Consider the following 22,687-nt stretch of genomic DNA (forward strand, 5'->3'; position numbering starts at 1 on the left):
CTCAATCTGTCACTAATAACACATAAATAATTAGTCATATCCTGCTGAGCTTACAGCAAATTCATTAATCCTTAGCCACATTTAAATACCAAGCCTTTTTATATATACTATTAAGGCCTTGTTGGAGAGAGGCAGATTAAAAAGATTATATATTCGTTACTGTAAAATGAGTCATTTAAGGTTGTTCTGAGTTTTAAATTCCTAGCAGGATTTGGGATATTTTTTCAATATGGACGTTCAAAATTCAATCTTCTGAAGTAAAATTTCTTGGCGTTGCAGCTACCCCGCCCGGCACGCCCCGCCGCGTTACCTGAGGGGCGGAGACTCCGGTCACGTGAGGGGCGGGCGCGCGGGGCTAGCCTCAACATGGCTGCCTACCTGCAGTGGCGCCGGTTCGTCTTCTTTGACAGAGAGACGGTGAGGGAGCCGCCGGGGCCGGATGGGACCAGTGCGAAGCCCTTCGCGCTGCCCCCGGGCATCGCAGTCTGCGACTCGGGCCGGGGAAGCCTCGTGTTCGGAGATATCCTGTGTGGGGCCGGGCGCTGTGGCCTGCGCGGGGCTCGGCCGAGCCGAGGCTGCGTGGTAGGCGAGTCCTGGGCGATATCTAGCGCGCACCGGAGGGTACTCCGGCCTTGGGAGTGCGGCAGCTTTCCGCTCTCGGCTGTGCTTTGTTTTAAGAAAAAACCCAAACCAAACCGACGCTGGATGTGTTGGCGTTCAGGGGTTGCTCCGCAGAAGTGGTTGCTGTAGCTCTACCAGGAATCAGCAAAAGGCGTGCAGATCCTTGTATGATTGGAGGTGTGGGGATTTTTTTTTTTTCCCCTTTATGTGCCTTAACTGTGATCTAAATATGGAAGGTCAGATTTGGTTTTTGCCTCGCTCCCTTCAACTCAGCAGTTTCCAAGCTTACAAGCTAAGGGTGACGCATCTGTACCAGCTGAAGCAGCACAGTATCCTGGTTTCTATTGGTGAGGATGAAGAGGGTATTAATCCTTTGGTAAGTTGAATAATAAAGAGAGGAAAATGCATTTGTAATATGGAGCTTTATTCTTAAAGACTATTGTGATGATCTTAGTTGCCCTTTCTTACCTTAAGTAGCTTGTTCATTTTGGGTACTATAACATTTTGATGCCAGGTCTTGGCCTTCTAACAACTCATGTTTTGCTTATGCCAGATTGTTGTTTGTAGGTGAAAGTCTGGAACCTGGAGAAACGAGATGGTGGTAATCCTCTTTGCACACGAATTTTTCCAGCGATACCGGGTAACAAGCCCACCGTTGTATCCTGCCTAACTGTCCACGAGAATCTTAATTTCATGGCTATCGGTAAGTAAAGCTGAACAATATTGCAGTCCTTACTGAGAGGTAAGGAACATGAATAGATAATGCAAAAATCAGCATAGAATGTCCTGGTGATCTTTCTTTTTACTCAGTTGTTACATTATTCTCACAGAGATATTGTGTATCTCATGCTATCCAAGGACTGAAGAGATAAACGCATAAATTTAACCTGACTGTATAATTTGCACTAATAACTTTGATACTTGGAAGCACGTATTTTTAGTTGAGGTCTTCTTTTCCCTGCCAGTTGGTAAGGCTATGTATTTACTGAACTTAGTACTAAGTTTAGTTTCTATTGGTACAGGAAAAACATGAGTTTTGTGATACCTAATGTTAGAGAGGTATTTTTTCAAGCATGTTATACGAACCTTTTTTCAAAGAAAAAAAGCAAATCTCCCTTTTTGGATTTAACCATTTCTTGGTAATATTTCTTGCTTAACTCTTCTGACAGAGTAAGAGCAGTAATGCTGTGAGGTTACATGTGCTCTCAGCTGACTCGGTCCCTACACTGAAATCAAAAAGCTTTCCCTGTATGTATGGTGGCCTTCAACCCTGGAACAACTTACAAGACTGGGACTGTTGGCAAGCTATGAAAACTGCGTGTGTTACTCTTCCGTAAAAAAATTTCCCTCTGGTCTTTTTTTACAGTGTGTAGTGTGTTTTGAATAAGCAAAGGACGTGAAATTATAGTTAGAGGTGCAGTATGGGAAGACCATTTGTAAAACAAAATCTAGTAAAACAGAATTAATCTGCATGCGAAGTTTGTGTCTGGAAAGCAAGTTAACCCTTGCTGAAGAGTGCTATCCTATGTGCAGTTGTGTGACAGCTCTGAACTGTAACAGGAGCAGTTGGGGGGTGATTTGGCAGAGATAGACTTGACATTAGAACCTGTGGCAACCTCATTGCTTTATACCGTGCTGGTGAGCATGGTGTTGTTGCTGACTGGAGCTTCCCTAACTTAGCTGGATAAAATTTCAGGTGTGTTGTATAATAGTTTAGTCTGTCCACCAGGTTTTGCAGATGGGAGTGTTGTACTTACTAAAGGAGACATCACTCGAGATCGGCATAGTAAGACCCAGATCCTACACGAAGGCAGTTATCCAGTTACTGGCCTTGCTTTTCGACAGTCTGGCAAAACAACACATCTATTTGTGGTGACCACCGAGAACATCCAGGTGAGAAGGTAGTTGAAAAAAAGTGACTCTGACTTGGAAATTTATTTGATTTCAGAGTCTAGTTCAGAGCGATTCCCAAACCCTCGAGTTTCCTCTGTAGTCTTATATGCTTTCAGTGAAAGACTATCCTCACCTGGAGCTGGACACTCACGGTTGTGGATTACGCTGCTCATCTCTCAGTGACCCCTCACAGGATCTCCAGTTCATTGTGGCAGGAAATGAATGTGTGTACCTTTATCAACCAGATGAACGTGGCCCCTGCTTTGCCTTCGAAGGACAAAAGCTGATTGTTCACTGGTATCGCGGGTACCTCATCATTGTCTCCAAGGACCGAAAGACTTCCCCAAAGTAGGGCTCCTTGAAACAGATGAGTTCTTTTTGCTGATGCAGCTTCATGCTTTTTCTCTTTCTCTTTTTCTTTCTTTCTCTTGCTTTCCCCGTGAAGCTTTGCTTTTGGGGGTACAATGTGACTCTGTCAGACATTGTTGAGGTTCATCCAGAGCCATATTTTGATTAACTTCCATTGTGAGAACAGCACAATTAAGTGTGCTGAGTGAGTGGGATTTTTTTCCCAGGCCTATGAATTTCTCAGTGTACCAGGATGATGGAATTTGTGTATAAATACATGGTGGTTCCCCTCTGGATCCGCTTAGTTTAATTGCCTTAATGAACTCTGTTTGTCTTGCTTTCTATACATCCCTAGTTCGAACAGGTATCAAGATTTCAAGTTATGTTCTTCTTGTTTTCTAAAACTTTCTTCTGCTCTCCAGGTCAGAATTTGCTGGGAATGAGGCACAGAATTCAGACAAACAAGTCCTGAATATCTATGACTTGTGCAACAAATTCATTGCATATAGCTCCATCTTTGATGATATAGTGGATGTCTTGGCAGAGTGGGGTTCTCTCTATGTACTGACCAGAGATGGGAAAATCCACGTACTACAGGAGAAGGATACACAAACCAAACTTGAGGCATGTAAATTTGTTTTCTTATTAGTCTCTGCCTTATGTCTGTAATATTGTACTGGCTCTGCAGACCAAAAAATTGAACCATTCAGGTAAGTGAATTAATAACTAGTGACCGAGTAGCTTTTCAGTATAACCAGTGTTGTAAGACAGTTGGTATGTAATGGCCCAAGCGCATGTGTGCACTAAGAAGAAGAAAACTTGTTTTCTGGTTGTGTTTGAACTTGTTTTGTGGGGTGGTATTTCTCTCATACTGCTCTTACCATGTATTTAACAGATGCTGTTCAGAAAGAACTTATTTGAAATGGCCATTAACCTGGCCAAGAGCCACCACTTGGACAGCGATGGCTTGTCAGAGATTTTCCGGCAGTATGGAGATCATCTCTATAACAAAGGAAACCACGATGGAGCCATCCAGCAGTATATCCGGTAGGTGGGAGTCCTATGGAGCTGTGATGTTGTAGAATACGTGGGAGCAACATAGGCCTTTATTTCTCTCAGCCCAGGGGGGAAAAAAACCCAAACCAAACCAAAAAAAAACAAACAACCACAAAAGTTGAGGTGAAAATTCTACCTGTACAGAGAAAGATATCAGTGAGACTAAAAGTCTTTAAACAAGTTGCTTGAAAATCACTCTGTGCATCTTAGGATGAAGTTCTTCTCTTTGATCATATTTTAACATGAATAATGTAGGCCTATTGGGATGTAGTGGGGCCTGGTGACATCATTATAAAGAAGGGATCACTCTGTGCAAGATAGGTGATGGAATCTGACCATGTATGGCAATCTTCTTAGAAAATACTCAAACAGTTCAATGTCAGTTTGAAAACATCTTGGGTTTTTTAAAACTAGAACTCAGAGGGGCTTACTGAAAACTTCATGTTCAATTTTTAAAATGCCACAAAGTGTTACATTGTGGAGCTGATGCTCTGGAGTCCCTGACATCTAGTGAGAGTCAGCATATCTTTTTACCTTGACTTGCTTTAACTGTCACAGTAACTGTGGCTAAACTGCTGCATGTCTAGAGCATAAGCATTTAAAGCTGCCTTTGAGTTATGTGACTTGAAATGAAGCAAAATGTAGCTTTTGATACTCTCTGGTTTTGGCTTCCCAGTTTGTTGTGCTCAGAGCCTAGTCTGTCTTCTCACTGCCACCTTTAAAGGAAGATTAACTCTTTCTATGCTGTCATGGTCATCCTGATCAAGGCCTTTGTATCAGTGTGTGTGCAGATGGGTGGTCTTACACCGTAACTAGTTGTTACTTCTGATGCGTAGCTGAGCAGTCCCAAGAGGGTTAGTGCCTGCTGAAGTTAAGGCTTCTCTGTGTTCTGTTGTTAATTTCTCCATTTATTTGACTTCATGAGTATACAGTATCTTGTAACATGACTCTTCCCCTCACAGAACTATAGGGAAGCTAGAACCATCTTACGTTATTCGGAAATTCCTGGATGCTCAGCGTATCCACAACCTCACTGCTTATCTACAGATGCTCCATCTGCAGTCCCTGGCCAATGCAGACCACACTACACTTCTGCTGAATTGCTATACCAAACTCAAAGACAGCTCCAAACTGGAAGAGTTCATTAAGGTATTGGGAGGAAGTGAAATCCTGCTACATTTTTATGTCATCATAATAATTAAAAAGGGGTAGTGGTGACATTGTAAATTCCCTCCTGTACGACTATTAAGAGAGAGAAGAATGAATTTACCACTCAGTACCCTGGTCTTTACTCCTTTATTTCCAAGCTCTTGCTTACATTGTCAGTTTGGTTGGTTTGCCATCTGGGTCTGGAGTGTGCTTGCTTCTGCCAGTGCAGCTGGTGAGCAAATGAGAAGTGGTTAGACTCCTTCCTTTCTTCATGGGTGAATTTTCCCTTGCATAAGAGGTACCAAATTGTCCCTCATGTTTTCCTCCTCTTACATAAATGATTGCTGCTTCTGGACTGTTAGAATTTTTCTTAGGGACTATCTCTCTGCTTTTGTTCTTGGAGACAAGTGAGAGTGAGGTCCACTTTGATGTGGAAACAGCTATCAAGGTGCTTCGCCAAGCTGGTTACTACTCCCATGCAGTGTACCTGGCAGAGAAGCATGAGCATCATGAATGGTACCTCAAAATCCAATTAGAGGACATCAAGGTGAGGAGATGTAACTGCACGTTATATATATCCACCAATTCTTCAGCCTCCTCTTTAGTGAGAATATAATTTCACTGACCTCTTTGCTGAGGATAGCATGCTGATGAGAGCAGCAGCAATAATACTTGTTGCTGCTGGTGTGTTGCCTTTCTGCTTTTGGCTTTTTACAGTGCCCTTTAAGAGGAGGGAGGGTGGTTAGTTGGGGATTATTCTAAACGTTTCCCCCAGGCTATATACAGTCTTTCTCCCTGAGGAGGAAAATGAGCAGGAATAGTGAATTAGGTTGATAATTCAGAGCAAATGGTATTTGTGGCATACTCACAGCGTATCTTCAATGCTTTCTGTCCTAACCTCGAAGTGGAGGGCAGAGGCCAATGTCCTCTGATTGTTCTGTTGTCTGTCTTCACAGAACTACCAAGAGGCTTTGCACTACATTGGGAAACTGCCCTTTGAACAGGCAGAGAGTAACATGAAGCGATATGGTAAAATCCTGATGCACCATGTCCCTAGTGAGACCACTGAATTGCTGAAGATCCTTTGCACTGATTACCATCCCTCAGGAGGCAATGAAGGCCCTGGGATGCTGGAAGGAAAAAAGGTATGGTTTGTGCAGACTGAGAGTTGTTGCTCTCCATTAATAACTTTGCAGCAAGTGCTTCTGCATGCCTTGTGTTGCCAGCCTGATGTTTTAGGTATTATGAGAATCAATCCTAAACTCTGCTCAGAAGAAACCCCACCTGGAATACTGTGTCTAGCTGTGGAACACTTAGTGCAGGAAAGACACGGACCTTTTGGAGGGTCTTCCTCCTCCAGAGGAGGGCTATAAAAATGATCAGAGGGATGGAACACACCTGCTCTGAAGAAAGGCTGAGTGAGCTAGGGTTGCCTAGTCTGGATAAGGGAAGGCTTCAGGGAGACCTTATTGCAGCTTTTCAGTACTAAAAAAGAGTTTTGTAAGATAGATGAGGACAAACTTTTTTACAGGGCCTGTTGTAATGCTGCAAGAGGTAATAGTTTTAAAGTAAAAGAGGGCAGATTTAGACTAGATAGAAGGAAAGAACTTATAATGAAGGTGGTGAAACACTGAACCAGGTTGCCCAGAGAAGTGGTAGATGGCCCCATCCCTGGAAACATTTAAGTCAGGTTGGATGAGGAGCTGAGCAACCTGATGGAATGGAAGACATCCCAGCTCTTTGCAGGGTGTTGGACTAGATGACTGTTAAAATTCCCTTACCACCCAAACTATTCAATGATTCTATGAGAAACCCCGTTCTGGTAGCCCTAGAGGCAGGGGAGCTCTTAAAGCTATTGCTCAGGATTGATCCTTGATGTCATTGGCATCTTGTATTCTGCTGTATCTGTCCTGCCTGAGACTCTGGAAATGAACATTCCTTGTGGCAGGAAGGAAGCACTGGAATGGCTTAGACTGCTGTGGGTGCATGTCTTTTTCTGACTATTTTACAGGCTAATTCAGAGGAGTTCATCCCAGTCTTTGCAAACAACTCCCGAGAACTGAAAGCTTTTCTGGAGCACATGACTGAGGTGCAGGCTGACTCTCCACAGGGTGTCTATGACACTTTACTGGAACTTCGATTGCAGAACTGGGCACATGAACAAGATGAGCAGGTTTGAGCTCCTCCAGCATTGTGTTCTGAGGGAGAGATTTGGTATCTGTGAATCATATTTGCATTCCTGCAATGCCCTTTCCATCTGGGCATTGACAACATGAGACAATACATATGCTGTGCTGGACAAATAGCACCTAAAGGGGAGACCAGCCTAGTAGCTGGGAAAATATTCCCTTCAGGATGGCTGAGCTTGTTTTGTTTGTATCTCATTTAAGGACACATTCCAGACAATACAGACACTCTGTGAGCAGATGCCTTGTACACAAAAGTATCTTTACTTTCTTGCCTAGATCTGTGAGGATTTTGGCTGTTTGGGAAAGAAAATCATGTCCTGTTTGCTTAAAAGGGTTAAAGAACAAGTACCAAAACTGACCTTTGTGAAAGACCTCCTAATTGTCAGATCCTAGTGCAAAATCGTGTGGATGTGGGTGTGCCTGTGTTCCTCATCTTGACCTCTCCCCCTTTGTAGCTAAAGGAGAAGTTGCACAATGAAGCCCTCACCCTCCTGAAGAGTGGAAGGTTCAAAACAGTCTTTGATAAGGCCTTGGTCTTATGTCAGATGCACAGTTTCAAGGATGGTGTTCTCTACCTCTATGAGCAGGGCAAACTGTGAGTGTTACTCTTGTTTTTAGAGTCCTGTCCTTCCCCTCTTGCCTCCACTGAAGCCATTTCTGAGCCATAAATGTCTGTACCATTAATGGTAGTGATCTCTTCAGTGTCTCAAGATGGTAACTGTAGATGATTGCTCTGCAGAAATACCTCACTGTTGAAGCAAGGCAGTTATATAGAGGGAAAAAAATACTTGTTTTTGAGTTCTGTGTGAGTCTGCAGATTGCATGGCTAGGTGAAAACCTGAGGTCCCTGTAACAACTCAAAGGGCGAGATGGATTGTTGCAGCTGATGAGTCTTTCTCCCATAGTTTCCAACAGATCATGCACTACCACATGCAGAATGAGCAGTACAAGAAGGTGATTGAGGTGTGCGAGTTGTATGGTGACCAAGAGGCTTGTCTCTGGGAGCAGGCTCTCGGCTACTTTGCACGGAAGGAGGAGAACTGCAAAGAGTATATTGCTGCAGTGCTGAAACACATTGAGAACAAGAATCTTATGCCTCCACTACTTGGTAATGACATGTGACACTCAGCCTCCCCCACAATAAAACCCCAGTCCAAGCAAAAACAAACCACAAAAGTCTCCAATCCAGACTAGTTTGTAGTGCTTTCTATAGATCTGACATGAGAAGAATCAATGAAATTAGAGCCTACCATTTTAAGTAATAATTTGCTCTATAGGCAGGAACTATGTCAATCACAGCTCCCTAGTTAGGGAAAAAGATCTGCAGTATCAGTGAGATGTCTCGTACAGGATTTCTCTTCCGTCAGTGTGTGGCAGTGCAGGGCATGCTGAAACTCCTGTTATGCCATGGTGGAGAACTAGAATCCAATCCACTACTGGATCCTTCCTTTGTCCCTTTTGGTCCGAGTTATCCAGACATGCTCCCAGTCACCCATTTCTGGAAGAGGTCAAACTGGAAGAGAATCTTTAAGCGAGCTCTTCCAATTCAATGAGAATGCCAACTGTCTTTGCCTGCAAGTGGCCTGTCCCAGGAAAGCAGTCTGCCCTGGCAGTACAAGCATATCTGCAGTTTTTGTGCTTGTGTTTAAACTAACATCTCAGTTGCTCTCAGTTGTGCAGACGCTGGCTCATAACTCCACAGCCACCCTCTCTGTGATTAAGGATTATCTTGTCAACAAACTGCAGAAGCAAAGCCGCCAGATAGAGCAAGATGAGCTGAGAATTCAGAAATACCGAGAAGAAACTACGAGGATCCGTCTGGAAATCGAAGAGCTAAAAGCAAGGTGCAGGACTGTGTGCTATCTTGTCTAGTCCTATACAAGGATAGAACTGCTGTTTTCTTTTAGTAAGGTGAAGTGTAGTTTGTCTTTCTCATACTTCTCCATCTTGTCACTCAGTCCCAAGATTTTCCAGAAGACCAAGTGTAGCATTTGCACCAGTGCATTGGAGCTCCCTTCAGTCCACTTCCTGTGTGGTCATTCCTTTCACCAGCACTGCTTTGAAAGCTACTCTGAGAGTGATTCGGAATGTCCTACTTGCATGCCAGAAAATCGCAAAGTAATGGACATGATCCGAGCCCAGGAGCAGAAGAGAGATCTGCATGACCAGTTTCAGCATCAGGTAGGGTAACATTGCCTGTCTTACCAAGTTGAAATATATAGAGTTTAGATTAATTTACAGACCTGTAAATGGAGGGAGACACAGGTAAGGCTTGAACAAGTATTTTGTAAACAAGGTCATGTTAACTGGATAATGAGGCATTAGACCCTAGGGTGACTACGTTGTGTAAAGGACATGAAGAGTCATTGTTGGCTCTATGAAGGTGAAAGAGAGAATCCCTTCTCACCTGACCCCCAGATGGATCTCAAGACCTATTGGTCAGTGTGACAACTGGTCAACAGGTTGCATAGAACTAATTAGGGAGACGGGGAGAAGAATAGTGTGAAATGGGATGGGGATAGCACCAAAATGTTGCATCTACCTTGTGTTCCCCAAGGATGAAGTAAGTGGTGAGTGTGAGAATGGGACATTAGCTGGAAAAGCTTAACACACAGGAAAAGTAGAGCAGGTGAAATTGGGGCTGAAACAGGAGCTGGAATGGCCAGTGTCAGAAAATCTAGCAGGTTCTTCTGCTACACCCAGCCCTTGCATGGAATGAGCTAAGAGCCAGGGACTGACATGGGCTGCCCTGTCCCCTTAGCCAGAGGCTTTTAAGTGCAGGGGGAGAAAGGAAGGGCACTGGAGGCAAGAAGCTCTGGACACTTTTGCTGATGCTGCCACTTTGTGTCTGGCAGCTCAAGTGTTCAAACGATGGCTTCTCAGTCGTTGCTGACTACTTTGGTCGCGGTGTCTTCAATAAGCTCACCCTGATCACGGACTTACCCTCGGGAAAGACAGCTACGACGATCGAGGCTGGCCTGCAGCGGGAGCTGCTTATCCACACCAAGCGCAGTACCTGACCCCAGGCCCTGTCCACACGCCCTCTCGTGTTGTACGGGGTCCCCTGCTGTGTCTCGGGCACCTGTATTTGGCTCCATCCCTTGGCCCTCAATAAACCAGACTGGCTGGGCAGTGCCGCATCCCGGCCCTCATTGACCGGCCCGGCCGGTCGGGGCCTCTGGGGGGGCGGGGCTCTGGGGGGGCGGAGCCTCTGAGGGCAGGGCTTTCCCGGCGCTGCGGCTGGTGTGGGCGCGCCGCCGGTCACGTGGTCAGGGCGGCGGGGGGAGGCCGCCGGTCACGTGGTGCGGGGCTCCGAGGGCCGGTGGTCATGGCAGAGCCGGGGGTGGCCGCCGTGGGCCAGGGGCGAGCGGAGTCTGGCGGGGGCCCAGACGGGGCGGGCGCCGACTCTTTGCTGCCGCAGGGAGAGAACGGCGTGGATGGCAGAGCGATCCGCGTGGGCACCCGCCGGAGCCAGGTAGGCAGCGGCAGGGCTGGGGTACGGGGGGTGCTCCCGCTCGGGCACCCGGTTCGTCCCGGGCAGCGCACGGTCTGCGTGCTTCTCGGGGCTGAGGAACGGCCTGAGCTTCCTGAGTTCGCGTGTTTCGACTCCTTCCGTGGAACTCGGGAAAGAAGTTTGGAAAGCCAGGGCTGTGTTAGCGCTGCGGCGGTGCAGGGGCCGGGGGCGACGGTGCGGGTCTCTCCCGGGTCTGGCTAGGACTGTGCAACTTGCAAAGTCTGTGCAGCTCCTGCAGGGAAAGCCCTCCAGTGACCGTTGGTTGCAGCCCGCTCAAAGGCCGGGGAAGGGACATATCCAGAGACAGAGGAGGTATCTCTTGCCAGCGGACTACAGTAGGGAGGAGCAGCCTCGCAAAGGGAGATAAGCCACCCTCAGGCCTTTGCACTCAGATAATCTCGTTCCTTTTCGTAGCACGTTCTAGGTAGAATTCCGTGCTGTCACAAAGGCATTTTATGTAGACACCAGGACATGGGAGATAACCGTGTGCGTATATGCTACCTCATGTAATAACCTGAGGCTTTTGGAGCGCTTTACAAAACGAGGCACATACATTCATTGTATTTGTACAGAACTGCAGTCCTGAGAATGACATAAATTACCAAAGGGTCCTGAGCCCTTCGGTGTGAGAAAAGCTGAAACTCATCTGTAGTCATCTTGAATCTGCTGCCCCTTGCATGTGCAGAAAGATGATATGCTAGTGATTGTCTTTTACTTGCTTCTGGTTTTCTTACGCAACAGAATGTTTTTCTTGCAGTTTACTGCTTTGAGATTTGTTTCTTGCTGTATGCAGTGATGTAAGCTGTTACTTATGTATGTGTTTGTAGAACCCCTAACTAGATCTTTGTTCTTATAGAGGATAAGTAACTTGTATTTGACACTAACTCTGGATTTTTCTGTCAGCTCAGTCCAATCCTACTGGTTTCTCCAGAAAAGCTTTCAGTATTAGTAAAATTCATACTCTTAGAGAAGGCAGGAGGCTTTAACCCTAACTTAAAACTTTAACTTTAACTAGCCCAGTGTGCCATATGACTTGTTCTTTCAACACTGAGCCACAGAATAATGGTTTAGCTTACTTTTCTTCCCACTTGCTGATGAGCTGCCATCATTCAGCAGTTTTGTTCCACATTTGTGAAACTAGGAAGTGAAAGCATTAGAACCATGATCTGTTGGTCTGTTGTAGTCACTCTCCCTAACTCGATAAATTTATTGCAGTGTTTCATCAGTGGTTGAATCACATCAATGCTGGATGTGGGGACACGTGGCACTTCAGTCAATAAAAGAAGCTCTTCAGTGAAGTGCTCTGGTCATGACAGAAGTTCACACAGTTCAAGGAGTTCATACCTATGAGTGATTTCACTTGAGGCAACCTATTTCTAATGCTTTTGATTTAGTACATTTTAGAATGTACTGGTCATGCATGCCTGGTTGTGGAAGAATGGCAGGGCCTCCTTAGTTACTGTATGGACAACGTGCTCTTTCTTTAGGACTTTGTTTTCTGCTTCCTTGTAGCTGGCCCGGATTCAGACTGATAGCGTAGTTATGATGCTCCGTGAGCTATACCCTGACCTCCACTTTGAGATTGGTAAGTTTTTTTTTTTGGATGCTGCCCTGGGGTAGATGGCAGCAGGAGCCAGTGGGTTATCTTTGTGTGCAAGATGTGTGTGTAGAGTCAGGAGGAGGAGGTCTGTCTAAGTTTATCTGAAAGTTCTGCCTGAATTCAATTCAGTTGTGTGGCTGAGTAACTGCTGCTGCTGGTTTCTTCTAGGGGAGATAGATGGATTTCATAAGCTCTTGATGGTTTAAGTGCTGAGTATGTGATGGATATGGTGTTGTGTTGCTTCATTTGCAAATCTGGTATTGTTCTGGCTGCACCCCTCTGAGCATTAGGGGCATTTTCTGGTCTGGGGCTCAAGGCTTTCAAAAGGAATAATGGGAGCTTAGCCTTGCACTGAAGGAAACTGCTTTATACATGTTATCTGGCACTCCAGAGAGAGATTGCAGCAGTTTCCATTGGGTCAGCTCTTCCCCAAACCTGCCCTCTTTCCCCTTGCTTTTATTTTTAAGGGCAGTGAAAGAAGTCTCAATTTCATTTGTCTTGAGTGCAGTGTATTTCTAGAAGTGAGCTGCTCTTGTATTGAGCTTGAGTCAGCGTTCAGACCGTAGTGTGTGACTGCTCATGGCATTTTGCATAGGTACTTTCAGCCTAAGCCCAGTGCTTTTGTCAAGCCTCACATTTTACCTATACTGTCTCTGAGCAGTGGCCATGTCAACAACTGGGGACAGGATCTTGGATACAGCACTTTCCAAGGTAAAGGGTCTGTTCTTCCTTTATTCAAGAGCTAATTGTATTTGTTATATTGGCTGATGCTTCTTTTGTAATTCATGTTGTTCCATTTATGTGTAGATTGGAGAGAAGAGCCTCTTCACCAAAGAGTTGGAAAGTGCACTTGAAAGAAATGAGTAAGAGCTTACTGTTTTGTCTTTCTCCTTGGCATGTGATGCTCTTTGGACATATTTGGCTTGCTGCATAGGTGATCTACTTTTCTTCAGTCTTGGGCTAAAAAAAAAGATGTCCTTTAAAAAGAAGTCACTGTCTTTTTTTACCCCATTTTTCCTCTCTACCCTGGGCTTAGGCCATGTATTTTGGAGTTGTTCTATCACTTGGTCTGCCCCAGTTAGGTTTTATTCTGTTATTTGTGTATTACATGCTGTAATACTCTGGGAGGATGGAGGATGTGATCTCGTATGATTCCTGTTTATGAATATATTTTTTTAAAAATACTTTGCTTGTTGGTGGTAATGTATTGTGAAACAGATTTATGTTAACATAAACACAACCTGTTTATGTTTGCTCCCCGTCAACATTTATTAAGTTATGCAAGCTAAATGTGCAGACGCAATGGGCAAATTGTGCTGTCCTCTGTGCAACTTCTCTCTACAAAAACCTTGCTTCAGGTGCCTGAACAGAGAGAGATTAGAGCTGGTTTTGTGGGTTTGAGGTGCTGGGGGATTTGTCTCTTTCTTTTCAATGTTCTGAGGAGGGTTTCAGTGGTGCCTTAGTTAATGTGTGTTTTGAAGCAAAGATATTCTGCATCTCTGCCACATAGTTACATCATACTGCATTTTCAGTCAAGTTGGTGAAAAAATACAGAGACTGAAGAGTTTACAATTATGTAATTAGTATACAATTTCCTGTTTCACAAAGCAGGTAGCCTGTAGTTTGGCTCGCTATTACTTATAGTTTGAAGCACAATACCAACCCACATACTGATGCATTTTGGTGCAGTGAGTCTCTCTGTGTGAGTATCTCCAGCATCTTCCCCTCATTCAATCTGATTGATTGTTAAGTGTCTTTTGTTGCTGGGTAAGTGGAAAAGAGACAAACGTGAAGTAGCTTTTTTAGGAGTGACACAAAAACTGTATAGTAATCCTGGCTATGGAAGCCTGAAATTCTTCTCCCTTCTCCAAATTAATTCCCAGAGTGGCTTCAAACTTTTCTGTAGGAGACCTGCAGGCCTCTGGTAGACTGCCACATGAGCTCCACCATCTTTTCTCTGATATTACTATCCTCTAATTTTTAGAGTTGACCTTGTGGTTCACTCCCTGAAGGACCTGCCAACTTCTCTTCCTCCTGGCTTTACGATTGGCGCTGTCTGCAAGTAAGTGTAGACATGAGGCTCGATTCTCTGGGGGTATTGCACTTTGTAGTGTGTTAGTAAAAGAGCCAGCATAGGTCCTTTTCGGTGTTCAAAAGTTTCCTGTGGTCAATCTCCAAAATGGTTGGAAGCTCTAGTGGAACACTAGGGCTGCCCTAGTGTTCCATAGCTAGCACATGTACTGAAAAGTCTTGCTTGTACAGTGATGATGGAGTATTTTGGAGCCAGAGGCAGTTCTTGCGGGAAATGATAGCAGAACTGTTGAGCTTAGCAGCCTTGCCTTAAATGACGTGTCGGGCATTCTGCACTTGCATTATTTTGCAGAAGGGAGAACCCACTTGATGCTGTTGTCTTTCATCCCAAAAACTGTGGAAAAACACTGAGCCTCCTTCCTGAAAAGAGGTGAGTAGGAGAAGAAGGGGAAGACACGTGTGAAAACAGAAGGGGTCAGTTGATTGGTATTTTCCATTGGCAGGTCAGTCAGCTCACTGCTTTATCCTGTAGTGGTTTTACACTGCCTTTTGTGAGCATTCCACAGACCTTAACCTGGACCCACTTGCTGGAAGGAGTAACACTGACTCACAGGAGTGCTGCATGCTGAGTGAGGTTCATCTCTCAAGCCACCTTTGAGTGGCAATACTTTCTCAAGTTAGAACCTTTCTTGCCATGATCGCTCAAGTGAATTCCTGCTCCTTGATATTCTGCCTACTGCTGGGGAATGCATACAATGCAGACAGGGTGTCTGATGCAGGATTTTGGTTTTCATGGACCTTAACTATTCTTCTGTTCTCACTCAGCCAGTTCTGATTTCTTCCTTGTTTTTTTGACATCGCTTTCTTCTGGTTTCTCCATTTTTAATGACCCATCTTTCCGTAGAGGTTATTGGAATCTTTTGTCTGAGAAAGAGTGAAATTGCTCAGATTAAGGTAGCTATTAGAAAGATATTTTTTTATATGTTAAAGTGAAGGAAATAAACTTGCCGTGACACAAAGACTTGTGCTTCTGTACATTTGGATAGCAGGAAAATTGCATCTGGTTTAGGTTTCAGGTTACCAAAAGGAGGAAGCAGAAGGGCACATGCTAATTTCTTCAGTCTCATGACCAGTGACAGGACTCAAAGGAAATTGCATGAAGCTGAATCAGGGGAGGTTTAGGTTGGATATCAGGAAAAGGTTCATCACCCAGAGAGTGGTTCAGCACTGGAACGGGCTCTTGAGGGAAAAGGTCACAGCACCAAACCCGACAGAGCTCAAGGAATATTTGGACAATGCTCTCAGGCACATGGTGGGATTCTTGGGGTGTCCTGCACTGGGCTGGGAGTTGGAAATCAGTGATCCCGATGGGTCCCTTCCAAGTCAGCGTATTAAATGATTCTATGAAAAGAAGTGAACAGCATGTATCTCAAGAAAGGAAATGCCCAGACTTGTAGTTTTCTGTGGTTTCCAGTTCTATACTCAAAGGTCCTCTGCTTACTGCATTTCTGTCTTTGATGAAGTTCCTCTATTTTAGTAGCTTCATCACTTAGTTGTGTGTTTGTCTGGTTTATTTTGGAGCAGCAGAGACTTTTTTTCTGTGAAAAATGTCGTCTTTCAATGAGGTTTCATCAGTCCTTGACAGTGGCTAGGGACTGCTCGTCAGAAGCATATCCTGTAAATTGGCTTCTTGGGAGTTGCTTCAGACACGCTTCATGCTAAACTTCACAGAGTGGTTCTGTTTCTTCTAAGGAGATACAAATCATTGACAAGTTTTTTGATCTTCATCTCAATGACAACAACAACAACAAAAAAAAGAAAAGGTTACCATTTGTTTCCTTGAGCCTTCTGTCATATATCTGGCTGGAGGTAATTGTTAGGAGTGTTCTGGATTTCAATTATTACGTTTTTTCCTGCAGTGTGATTGGAACCAGTTCACTTCGGAGAGCAGCTCAGCTCAAGAAGAAGTTCCCTCATTTAGAATTCAGGGATATTGTATCCTTTTATGGCAAGCTGTGGAAGCTGGGTAAAGCTGCAAACAGGGAAGTACAACTTGGTGTAAAATCTGGATTCGAGGCTGCCACCTCGACTTGTGCCACCTGACTTAGAAGAACAAACTGCTTTCTCAAAGGCTGTTCTCTGGTACCCTGTTCTGAGGGGGAGGTAGCACTGTAGCCATTCTGTCTCTGCTTTCTCATGAGGCTGTGAAGAAGCAGCCAGCCTTGATCTTGCTGGGGATTCAGCATACAGGTGAATTGTATGTTTTGCAGTATTTGAGAAACTGTGTGACATGGTGCCTCCCATGTGTTTTTCATGGGCATGTGACCAAATGTTGCTGGGTTTCCAGTAAGCGTGGATGCAGTTTGGACCACTAGTCCAGCTAGATGTGGGTGGATGACTTACTGAGAAAAGGCGTTTTTACTTAAGTCCTAGGAGCAGAGTTCTTTCTGCAGTACAGAAGGAGTTGGGTGCTAATAGTGTACTTCAGTGGCCTGCATATCTTAGTAGACTCAGCGCTTGAACTAATATTCCATAATACTTGGCAAAATTCTATTCTAAGAAACAATTGTTCACATCTAACACTTCTTTTGGGATGGTACTGACGTTCTCATTTGCAGACTGTTGGATTATGTACAGTCTGTAAAGACTCAAGTGGTTGTAGGACTCTTTGCCTGCTGTTTCTGTGCTCGCTTAATCACTTCTACAGAGAGGAAACTTAAATACCCGTTTAAAGAAGCTAGATGAGAAAGAAGACTTCAGTGCCATCATCCTAGCTGCTGCTGGGCTGAAGAGAATGGGCTGGGAAAATCGCATTGGCCAGGTGAGGTGAAGCAAAGCAGAAAATACCATTCTCAGCGGAACTATCAACTGTTTGCCTTTCAGACCTTGTGGTTGTCCTGTCCAAGAAAAGTATGCAATCTCCTGACTCTGTTGCAATGTTAGCTTTGATTTTCAGGAAGGAGTGGTTGGGTTTTTTTGGTTGCTTGCTTTTTTTCTTCATACAGAAATTTTTCTTGCTCAGCTTTCCATGGTTCAGTAACAGTTTTTAATCTGATTGCCTCCTAGCACTTCACAGCACTCTGGTCTAGCAATGCAGCACTGTGTAAGGCTGAGATTTTAGTGATTAGCTAATTCACAAAGTGTTGTGCTCCAGTTGATGGAAAGTGCATTGTCTCACTTTTGTGGTGGAAATACTGAGGCATGGGAAGGGACAGGTGATATTTCTTTGGATTAACATGAAATCAGTTGGTAGTAGACAGGAATATGGTTCTTGTTTCCTGTATTGTGAACATTGCAACTTGAGTTAACTGTTGATTTCACTTTCTTCCAGCTCCTAGGCCCTGAAGATTGTCTGTATGCTGTTGGACAGGTACGTCACAACTATGTTCCTTAAGCCATGCTTAAAGGGCACTGAAAGCCAGCAGCCATATGATATATCTGAGTAGTTAACTGAGCTGAAGACTTCTCATGTCTTGGTTACCAGGAAAGTACTTCAATCTCTTTTGTTGGCTGTTACACTGTTTTAGGCACAGCTTGTTAGGAGAATGTGAGTCTGCTCTCCTACCCCGTGTGTTAGGGGCTGATTCCTATCAGTAATAGAAAAACAGTAAATGAGAATGGTAATCCATGCATAGCTACAGTGGGGCAACACGGAAGATATGAGGCACATTCTGGCAGGGTCGGTATTACGCTGCACCAGGATAACTGTGCAAAGCCACTACATTGTCTTTGTTCTGTGACTCTTTTGTGCATGGTGTCCTGACTCCTGAAGGGTGGATCTGAAACACCGTCTTGGAGCACATTCTTAATGCTCCTGTTTTTAGGTGGGCTGGCTGTATGCTGAACTTATGCAGGATTGCTGTGCTAGTATCAAACTTGCTAAACTAGAGCTGGTGATCCGTTAGTGATTGCAAGTGATGGATCTGCGCATTCAGTCTGAAAAAGTGATTTTGATCATGCATTTGTCAAGTACCATGCAGAGTTCTAGAATGGTTTAAGGTGATTTAATGATTTAAGCATGATCTTTAACACTTGGCTGAATAAGTCCTGATCTTCTGTTTATAGCAGCTGCTGTAGGATGACCCTGCATTTCTGTGAGCATTGCTCCCTTAGTGAAGAGGGTCTGAGCCTCTGAGTTCTGTTTCATGATCAATGGGGAGTACACATGCAGATGCATAAAGTTGAAGAATTATTCTATTCTGTTGTGTTTCTTCTTCTAGGGTGCTTTAGCAGTGGAAGTTCGTGCCAAAGACCAAGAGATACTGAATATGGTATCTGCCCTGCATGACGCAGACACTGTGTTGTGCTGCATTGCTGAGAGAGCCTTCATGAAGCATTTGGTAGGTCTGGCACCCTTGCTCTGCCTGCAGCAGTAAATACTGATCTGCTAGTTGACTTAATGCCATGGTATGGGAAATCTGTTACACTTCTCTAAAACTGCAAAGGACAGTACTTCTGAATTGAAAAGGGCCAGAAGAGTGATGGGCAGGCTTATGTGCAGCCTAAACTTTTCAGAGGCCTCTGCTTTGAATGTGTTGGCTAGGAGTCTCAGTGTCAGCTGCTTTGTGTTTTAGGAGGGTGGATGTAGTGTCCCTGTTGCTGTCAACACCCTGCTGAAGGATGGCCAGGTGAGGAGTACTATGTATTTTTCATGGATTATTTCTGAAAACCTATTCCAAGTGTGTGCATGTTTCCATATCATTTCCTGAAGCTAATTTCTGCAGCTATCTTTATAGCCAGTTAGGGCAGATAGTCTCCTGACTTGACCCTTCTGTGTTTGTGTCCAAAGCAGGAGTACAAGAATGGGTCTGGCTACTGAAGCTGTCTTTCAGAAAATTCCATTATAATATATACCAGATTCCCCGCTCCACCCCTGCTTATTTCATGTTGTCCTGAGATCTGAAAGTATTGCTTCTGACCCTACCAAACCTATTTTTAGACAATGGAGTGTGATTAAGGTGGGAATCTAGAAAAAGCTTGAGCTTTTTTCTTGAGAAGTCACATCTTCCCTAACAGGGACTACTTTTCCTATACTTTCATTGTACTGCTATTCATGCTGATCCCACTGCATGACAAAAGCCTTCCCCTCCAGACTTAGCTTTGTATATTGGGTGGGTTTTTTTAAAGAAGGGGTAGTTGGCTGCTTGTTTATTTGTTAATGTGGTATTAATCCATTCTATATATTTTTCCAAGCTGTATTTGACAGGAGCAGTCTACAGCTTGGATGGATCTGATAGCCTGAAGGAGACCATGCAGACCGGTGTTAGTTATCCCCATCAGGTACGTGAACCATGGTGGCTTCCAAATTCAAGCCTGAAGCTAAATGACAAAAACTAGGCCTTTAGAAAGAGATATTTGGTCTAGTTTCTTGTAAGCTGTAACAGCTCTGTTACAGCTTACAAGAAACCTCTGTTCTTGACACTTCTCAGACTCTGTTTCATGGATGTCTTAATTCTTTGCCCACTGTTTTCCTGCTGCCTTACTTTGAGGTGTTTATATTTGCAGAATGAAGATGGACCGAATGATGATGTGCAGCATGTTGGGATCACGGCCAAGAATGTTCCTGGTCAGGCTCAGGAAGCTGCAGAGAACCTAGGTGTTGAACTAGCTAGTTTACTTCTGAGCAAGGGAGCAAAGCATATCCTAAGCGTGGCAAGGCAGCTCAACGATGCCCACTGAACCTGGGGTGCAGCCAGCAGGAATGCTGCAGTTCTAGCTACAAGTCTTTGCAGCTACGTCATGATCCTCTGGAGGGATTTATTTTAACATTCAAACCAGTCTTACCTGACGTTTGGGTGCAAAAAAGTGAAATATGAAGTTAACTAACTTGAGTAGTTTCTGCTTTTCGGAGTTTTCATCCCTCTCCAAATTTCTCTAAATTCTTAAGTGTTTCTTTGAAGTAGTGTCAACAATTTTTGTAGCTAGGAAGCTAAGAGAAAAAAATTAAAAATAAAATAAAAGCTTTTAAGTGTTCAATTCCATTTAGGAGCAAAGCACTTTTTAGGTTATAACGGGAGACTCAACTGTGCTGGTACTAAAATGCTATACTGTGCTGAGTGCTTAATGTAGTCATTATTTGGGGCTTTTCAGTCACTGAATCACTGAAGGCTCCCATTAGGTTTCTGCTAGTATGTTCCTTATAGTAAAGTAGCAGAGAGGCTACATTCACCCTTGGTCTTAGTGAAGGTAAATTAAGTTTGCCGTTATCAGGTAGATGAAGATTTGCCAATTGCCTAATATTAAACAAGGGAATGGACAGCCATTTTGGTTTCCCTTGTGTGTTTGTCCACAAAGGTCATGAGAGCCAGTTAGCTAGACTAGCCAGTGAAGGGGGAGCTGAAGCAGAAGCCGAAATTTCAGTTACTCTGGCTTCCTGCACTTGCTACTAAGTCAGCATCCTCTCAGCAGGGCTTGTAGAAACGCTGAAACGACACCGTCCTGTTTTGCAAATAAAACAGTTTTATTTCCTAGGCAACGTCCACTGAATGTACCACAGGCAAGTAAAAGTTAAATTAACGGGCCTTTACGGAGCAGCTCTAGCACTGGGTGTTTGGCTGGCCCCGGGCCGGTTCCTGTCCAGCCCCCCGCAGCCAAGGCCAGCCACGGCTCCTTTCGTTCTCTTCCCTCCTCCTGCCTCCTCCGCGGATCGCAGCTCTCCCGATGGGCAGTGGAGTCCGAAAAGGGCCTTTTTGTCGTGTTTGGAGGGCGGGCCGGACGCCCAGCCTTGTATTCCTGTGACTGCTCTCTGTTGCCCGTCTTCCTGGCCTTCCTGTGCAGCAGAGCGCGGTGGGCAGTACGCCGCCCTTCGCGGTGGTAACGCTGCCCAGCAGCTTGTTGAGCTCCTCTTCATTGCGCACCGCTAGCTGTATGTGACGGGGATTGATTCGCAGCTCCTGGTTTACGCGTGCCGCGTTGCCTGCGAGCTCCAGGATCTCAGCGGTCAGCTACTCGAGCACGGCCGCCAGATGTACCAGCGAAGTGGTCCCCACCCGCTCCGAGTAGTGCCCGCGCCTCAGCAGCCGGTAAACGCGCCCTGCCGGGAGCTGGAGCCCAGCCCGGGACGAGTGAGATTTGGCCTTAGCGCCGGCCTTACTGCTGCTCTTCCCCCTGCCGACTGTAGCGTGCCCTTCTGCTGCTGAAGCGCTGGGACATGAGGTGCCGCGCCTGGAATTTTTTATAACTTCCCGCCAAGTAGCGTCCAGCTCATTGGACGGCACCACCGCCCCTCGCTATTGGTGCGTCTGCCGGAAGAAGCTTTTTGCTGACTGGTCGCTTGTGTGATACCGACGCGCTCGCTCTGAATGCGTTGGCCACGGGGTCCGGCCAATCAGCGAGCGAAGCCGCGAGTACGCGATGCCGGCCCGCCCGCTGGGAGGGAGTTACCGGCCTCGCGCAGCACCTCCCGCCGGCTGTCCGGGCGCGCGCCGCGCTTTCTGAGGGGTGGAGTCAGCCCCTGGGCCCGGCCCGTTGTCGGGGCCTAGCTTCCGTCTAGAGTGGAGTAGAGCGGTTCCTAGTATACCTACAGACTTACAGGTATCCCTGTCTGTAGGGGCATTTGCCTTAGGGTGGCACATGGGGGGAAGAGCAGTTAGTGATGTGAAAAAACCTACCATGAGATGCTTTTTAGGGAATTGTGGGAATGTGTGATACATACTATGGGCTTATAATATGGGTATAATAAGAGAAGCACCAAAGGAGAGGGAGCAATCAAAGTGGCATAGACGGAAAAACATGGGAACATTGAAGAAAAAAAAAAAAAAACCTGGGAAAGTGGTAACGTTTTAAAATGTTGCTGATCTGTGAGAATACAGTCTCTGCTGGCTTACTTAACCCAACGTGGGTTTTTTGCCCCAGAGCGAGCTGACCGTCTACACTATGTCCCTCTGGAGGTCTAAGTGCCAGCAACTGGCACTGGGACACAGCTAGTGGTTCCAGCAAATGGGAAGACTTCAGCACATGCAGGGAGGGGCCAGGGCTAGGTGGCATGCAAGTGTGTGTGATTCCCTAGCGAATGAGCCAGACTAGAGAGCAAGTAGGGTAATGGAATTTGGAGCCTAGGACCAGATATGGGAGAGGTCAGAGTCAGCAGGATGCTTACTGGAGGGAGGGCTAAGCCAGCTTACTGGGGAAAATGGGGTGGCTGCCTGAGAGATACCTCTTGGAAGGCCATATTGCTAGATCAGCTAGCAGAGATTAATTTCTCTGTTCATATGCCCCGGTGCCTGAAAATACAGCAGCTATTTACTGGACAGACTGTTTAAGGCCAGGTACTGAATGGCTTCATAC

At 45.3% G+C, this 22,687-nt stretch overlaps 3 protein-coding genes across 5 annotated transcripts; 2 read left to right on the forward strand and 1 right to left on the reverse strand.

The window, feature by feature from the left end:
* The first annotated feature begins 322 nt into the window (after nucleotides 1-322).
* VPS11 (VPS11 core subunit of CORVET and HOPS complexes) lies at nucleotides 323-10,385 on the forward strand. 2 transcript variants are annotated; one of them, XM_058857268.1, is made up of 16 exons: nucleotides 323-529; nucleotides 858-997; nucleotides 1,189-1,324; nucleotides 2,339-2,514; nucleotides 2,615-2,862; nucleotides 3,285-3,486; nucleotides 3,758-3,909; nucleotides 4,881-5,067; nucleotides 5,471-5,614; nucleotides 6,024-6,212; nucleotides 7,079-7,240; nucleotides 7,712-7,851; nucleotides 8,162-8,364; nucleotides 8,929-9,100; nucleotides 9,215-9,437; nucleotides 10,112-10,385. In XM_058857268.1, the coding sequence occupies exons 1-16, from the start codon at nucleotides 367-369 to the stop codon at nucleotides 10,274-10,276; spliced, it is 2,802 nt and encodes a 933-aa protein (XP_058713251.1). In that variant the 5' UTR covers nucleotides 323-366; the 3' UTR covers nucleotides 10,277-10,385. The 2 variants fall into 2 exon arrangements, with proteins under 2 accessions (XP_058713251.1, XP_058713252.1); XM_058857269.1 differs by having other exon boundaries at nucleotides 2,351-2,514.
* Nucleotides 10,386-10,510: 125 nt separating this feature from the next.
* HMBS (hydroxymethylbilane synthase) lies at nucleotides 10,511-20,379 on the forward strand. Of its 2 annotated transcripts, none has more exons than XM_058857134.1 (13): nucleotides 10,511-10,731; nucleotides 12,283-12,355; nucleotides 13,032-13,081; nucleotides 13,178-13,233; nucleotides 14,355-14,432; nucleotides 14,754-14,831; nucleotides 16,321-16,396; nucleotides 17,109-17,222; nucleotides 17,733-17,771; nucleotides 18,622-18,741; nucleotides 18,976-19,029; nucleotides 19,595-19,681; nucleotides 19,907-20,369. In XM_058857134.1, exons 1-13 carry the CDS (start codon nucleotides 10,585-10,587, stop codon nucleotides 20,078-20,080), a joined length of 1,146 nt encoding a protein of 381 aa, XP_058713117.1. In that variant the 5' UTR covers nucleotides 10,511-10,584; the 3' UTR covers nucleotides 20,081-20,369. The 2 variants fall into 2 exon arrangements, with proteins under 2 accessions (XP_058713117.1, XP_058713118.1); XM_058857135.1 differs by having other exon boundaries at nucleotides 10,671-10,731; nucleotides 12,966-13,081; nucleotides 19,907-20,379.
* Nucleotides 20,380-20,798: 419 nt separating this feature from the next.
* Nucleotides 20,799-22,571, reverse strand: LOC131588209 (histone H2AX). Its single transcript, XM_058856854.1, is given in 2 exon segments — nucleotides 20,799-21,630; nucleotides 22,557-22,571. Coding segments are annotated over 2 exon segments (708 nt in total). The 3' UTR covers nucleotides 20,799-20,937.
* Between the last annotated feature and the right edge of the window lie 116 nt (nucleotides 22,572-22,687).

Source organism: Poecile atricapillus, chromosome 25 (assembly GCF_030490865.1).
Source record: "Poecile atricapillus isolate bPoeAtr1 chromosome 25, bPoeAtr1.hap1, whole genome shotgun sequence".
NCBI classification, from domain to species: Eukaryota; Metazoa; Chordata; class Aves; order Passeriformes; family Paridae; genus Poecile; species Poecile atricapillus.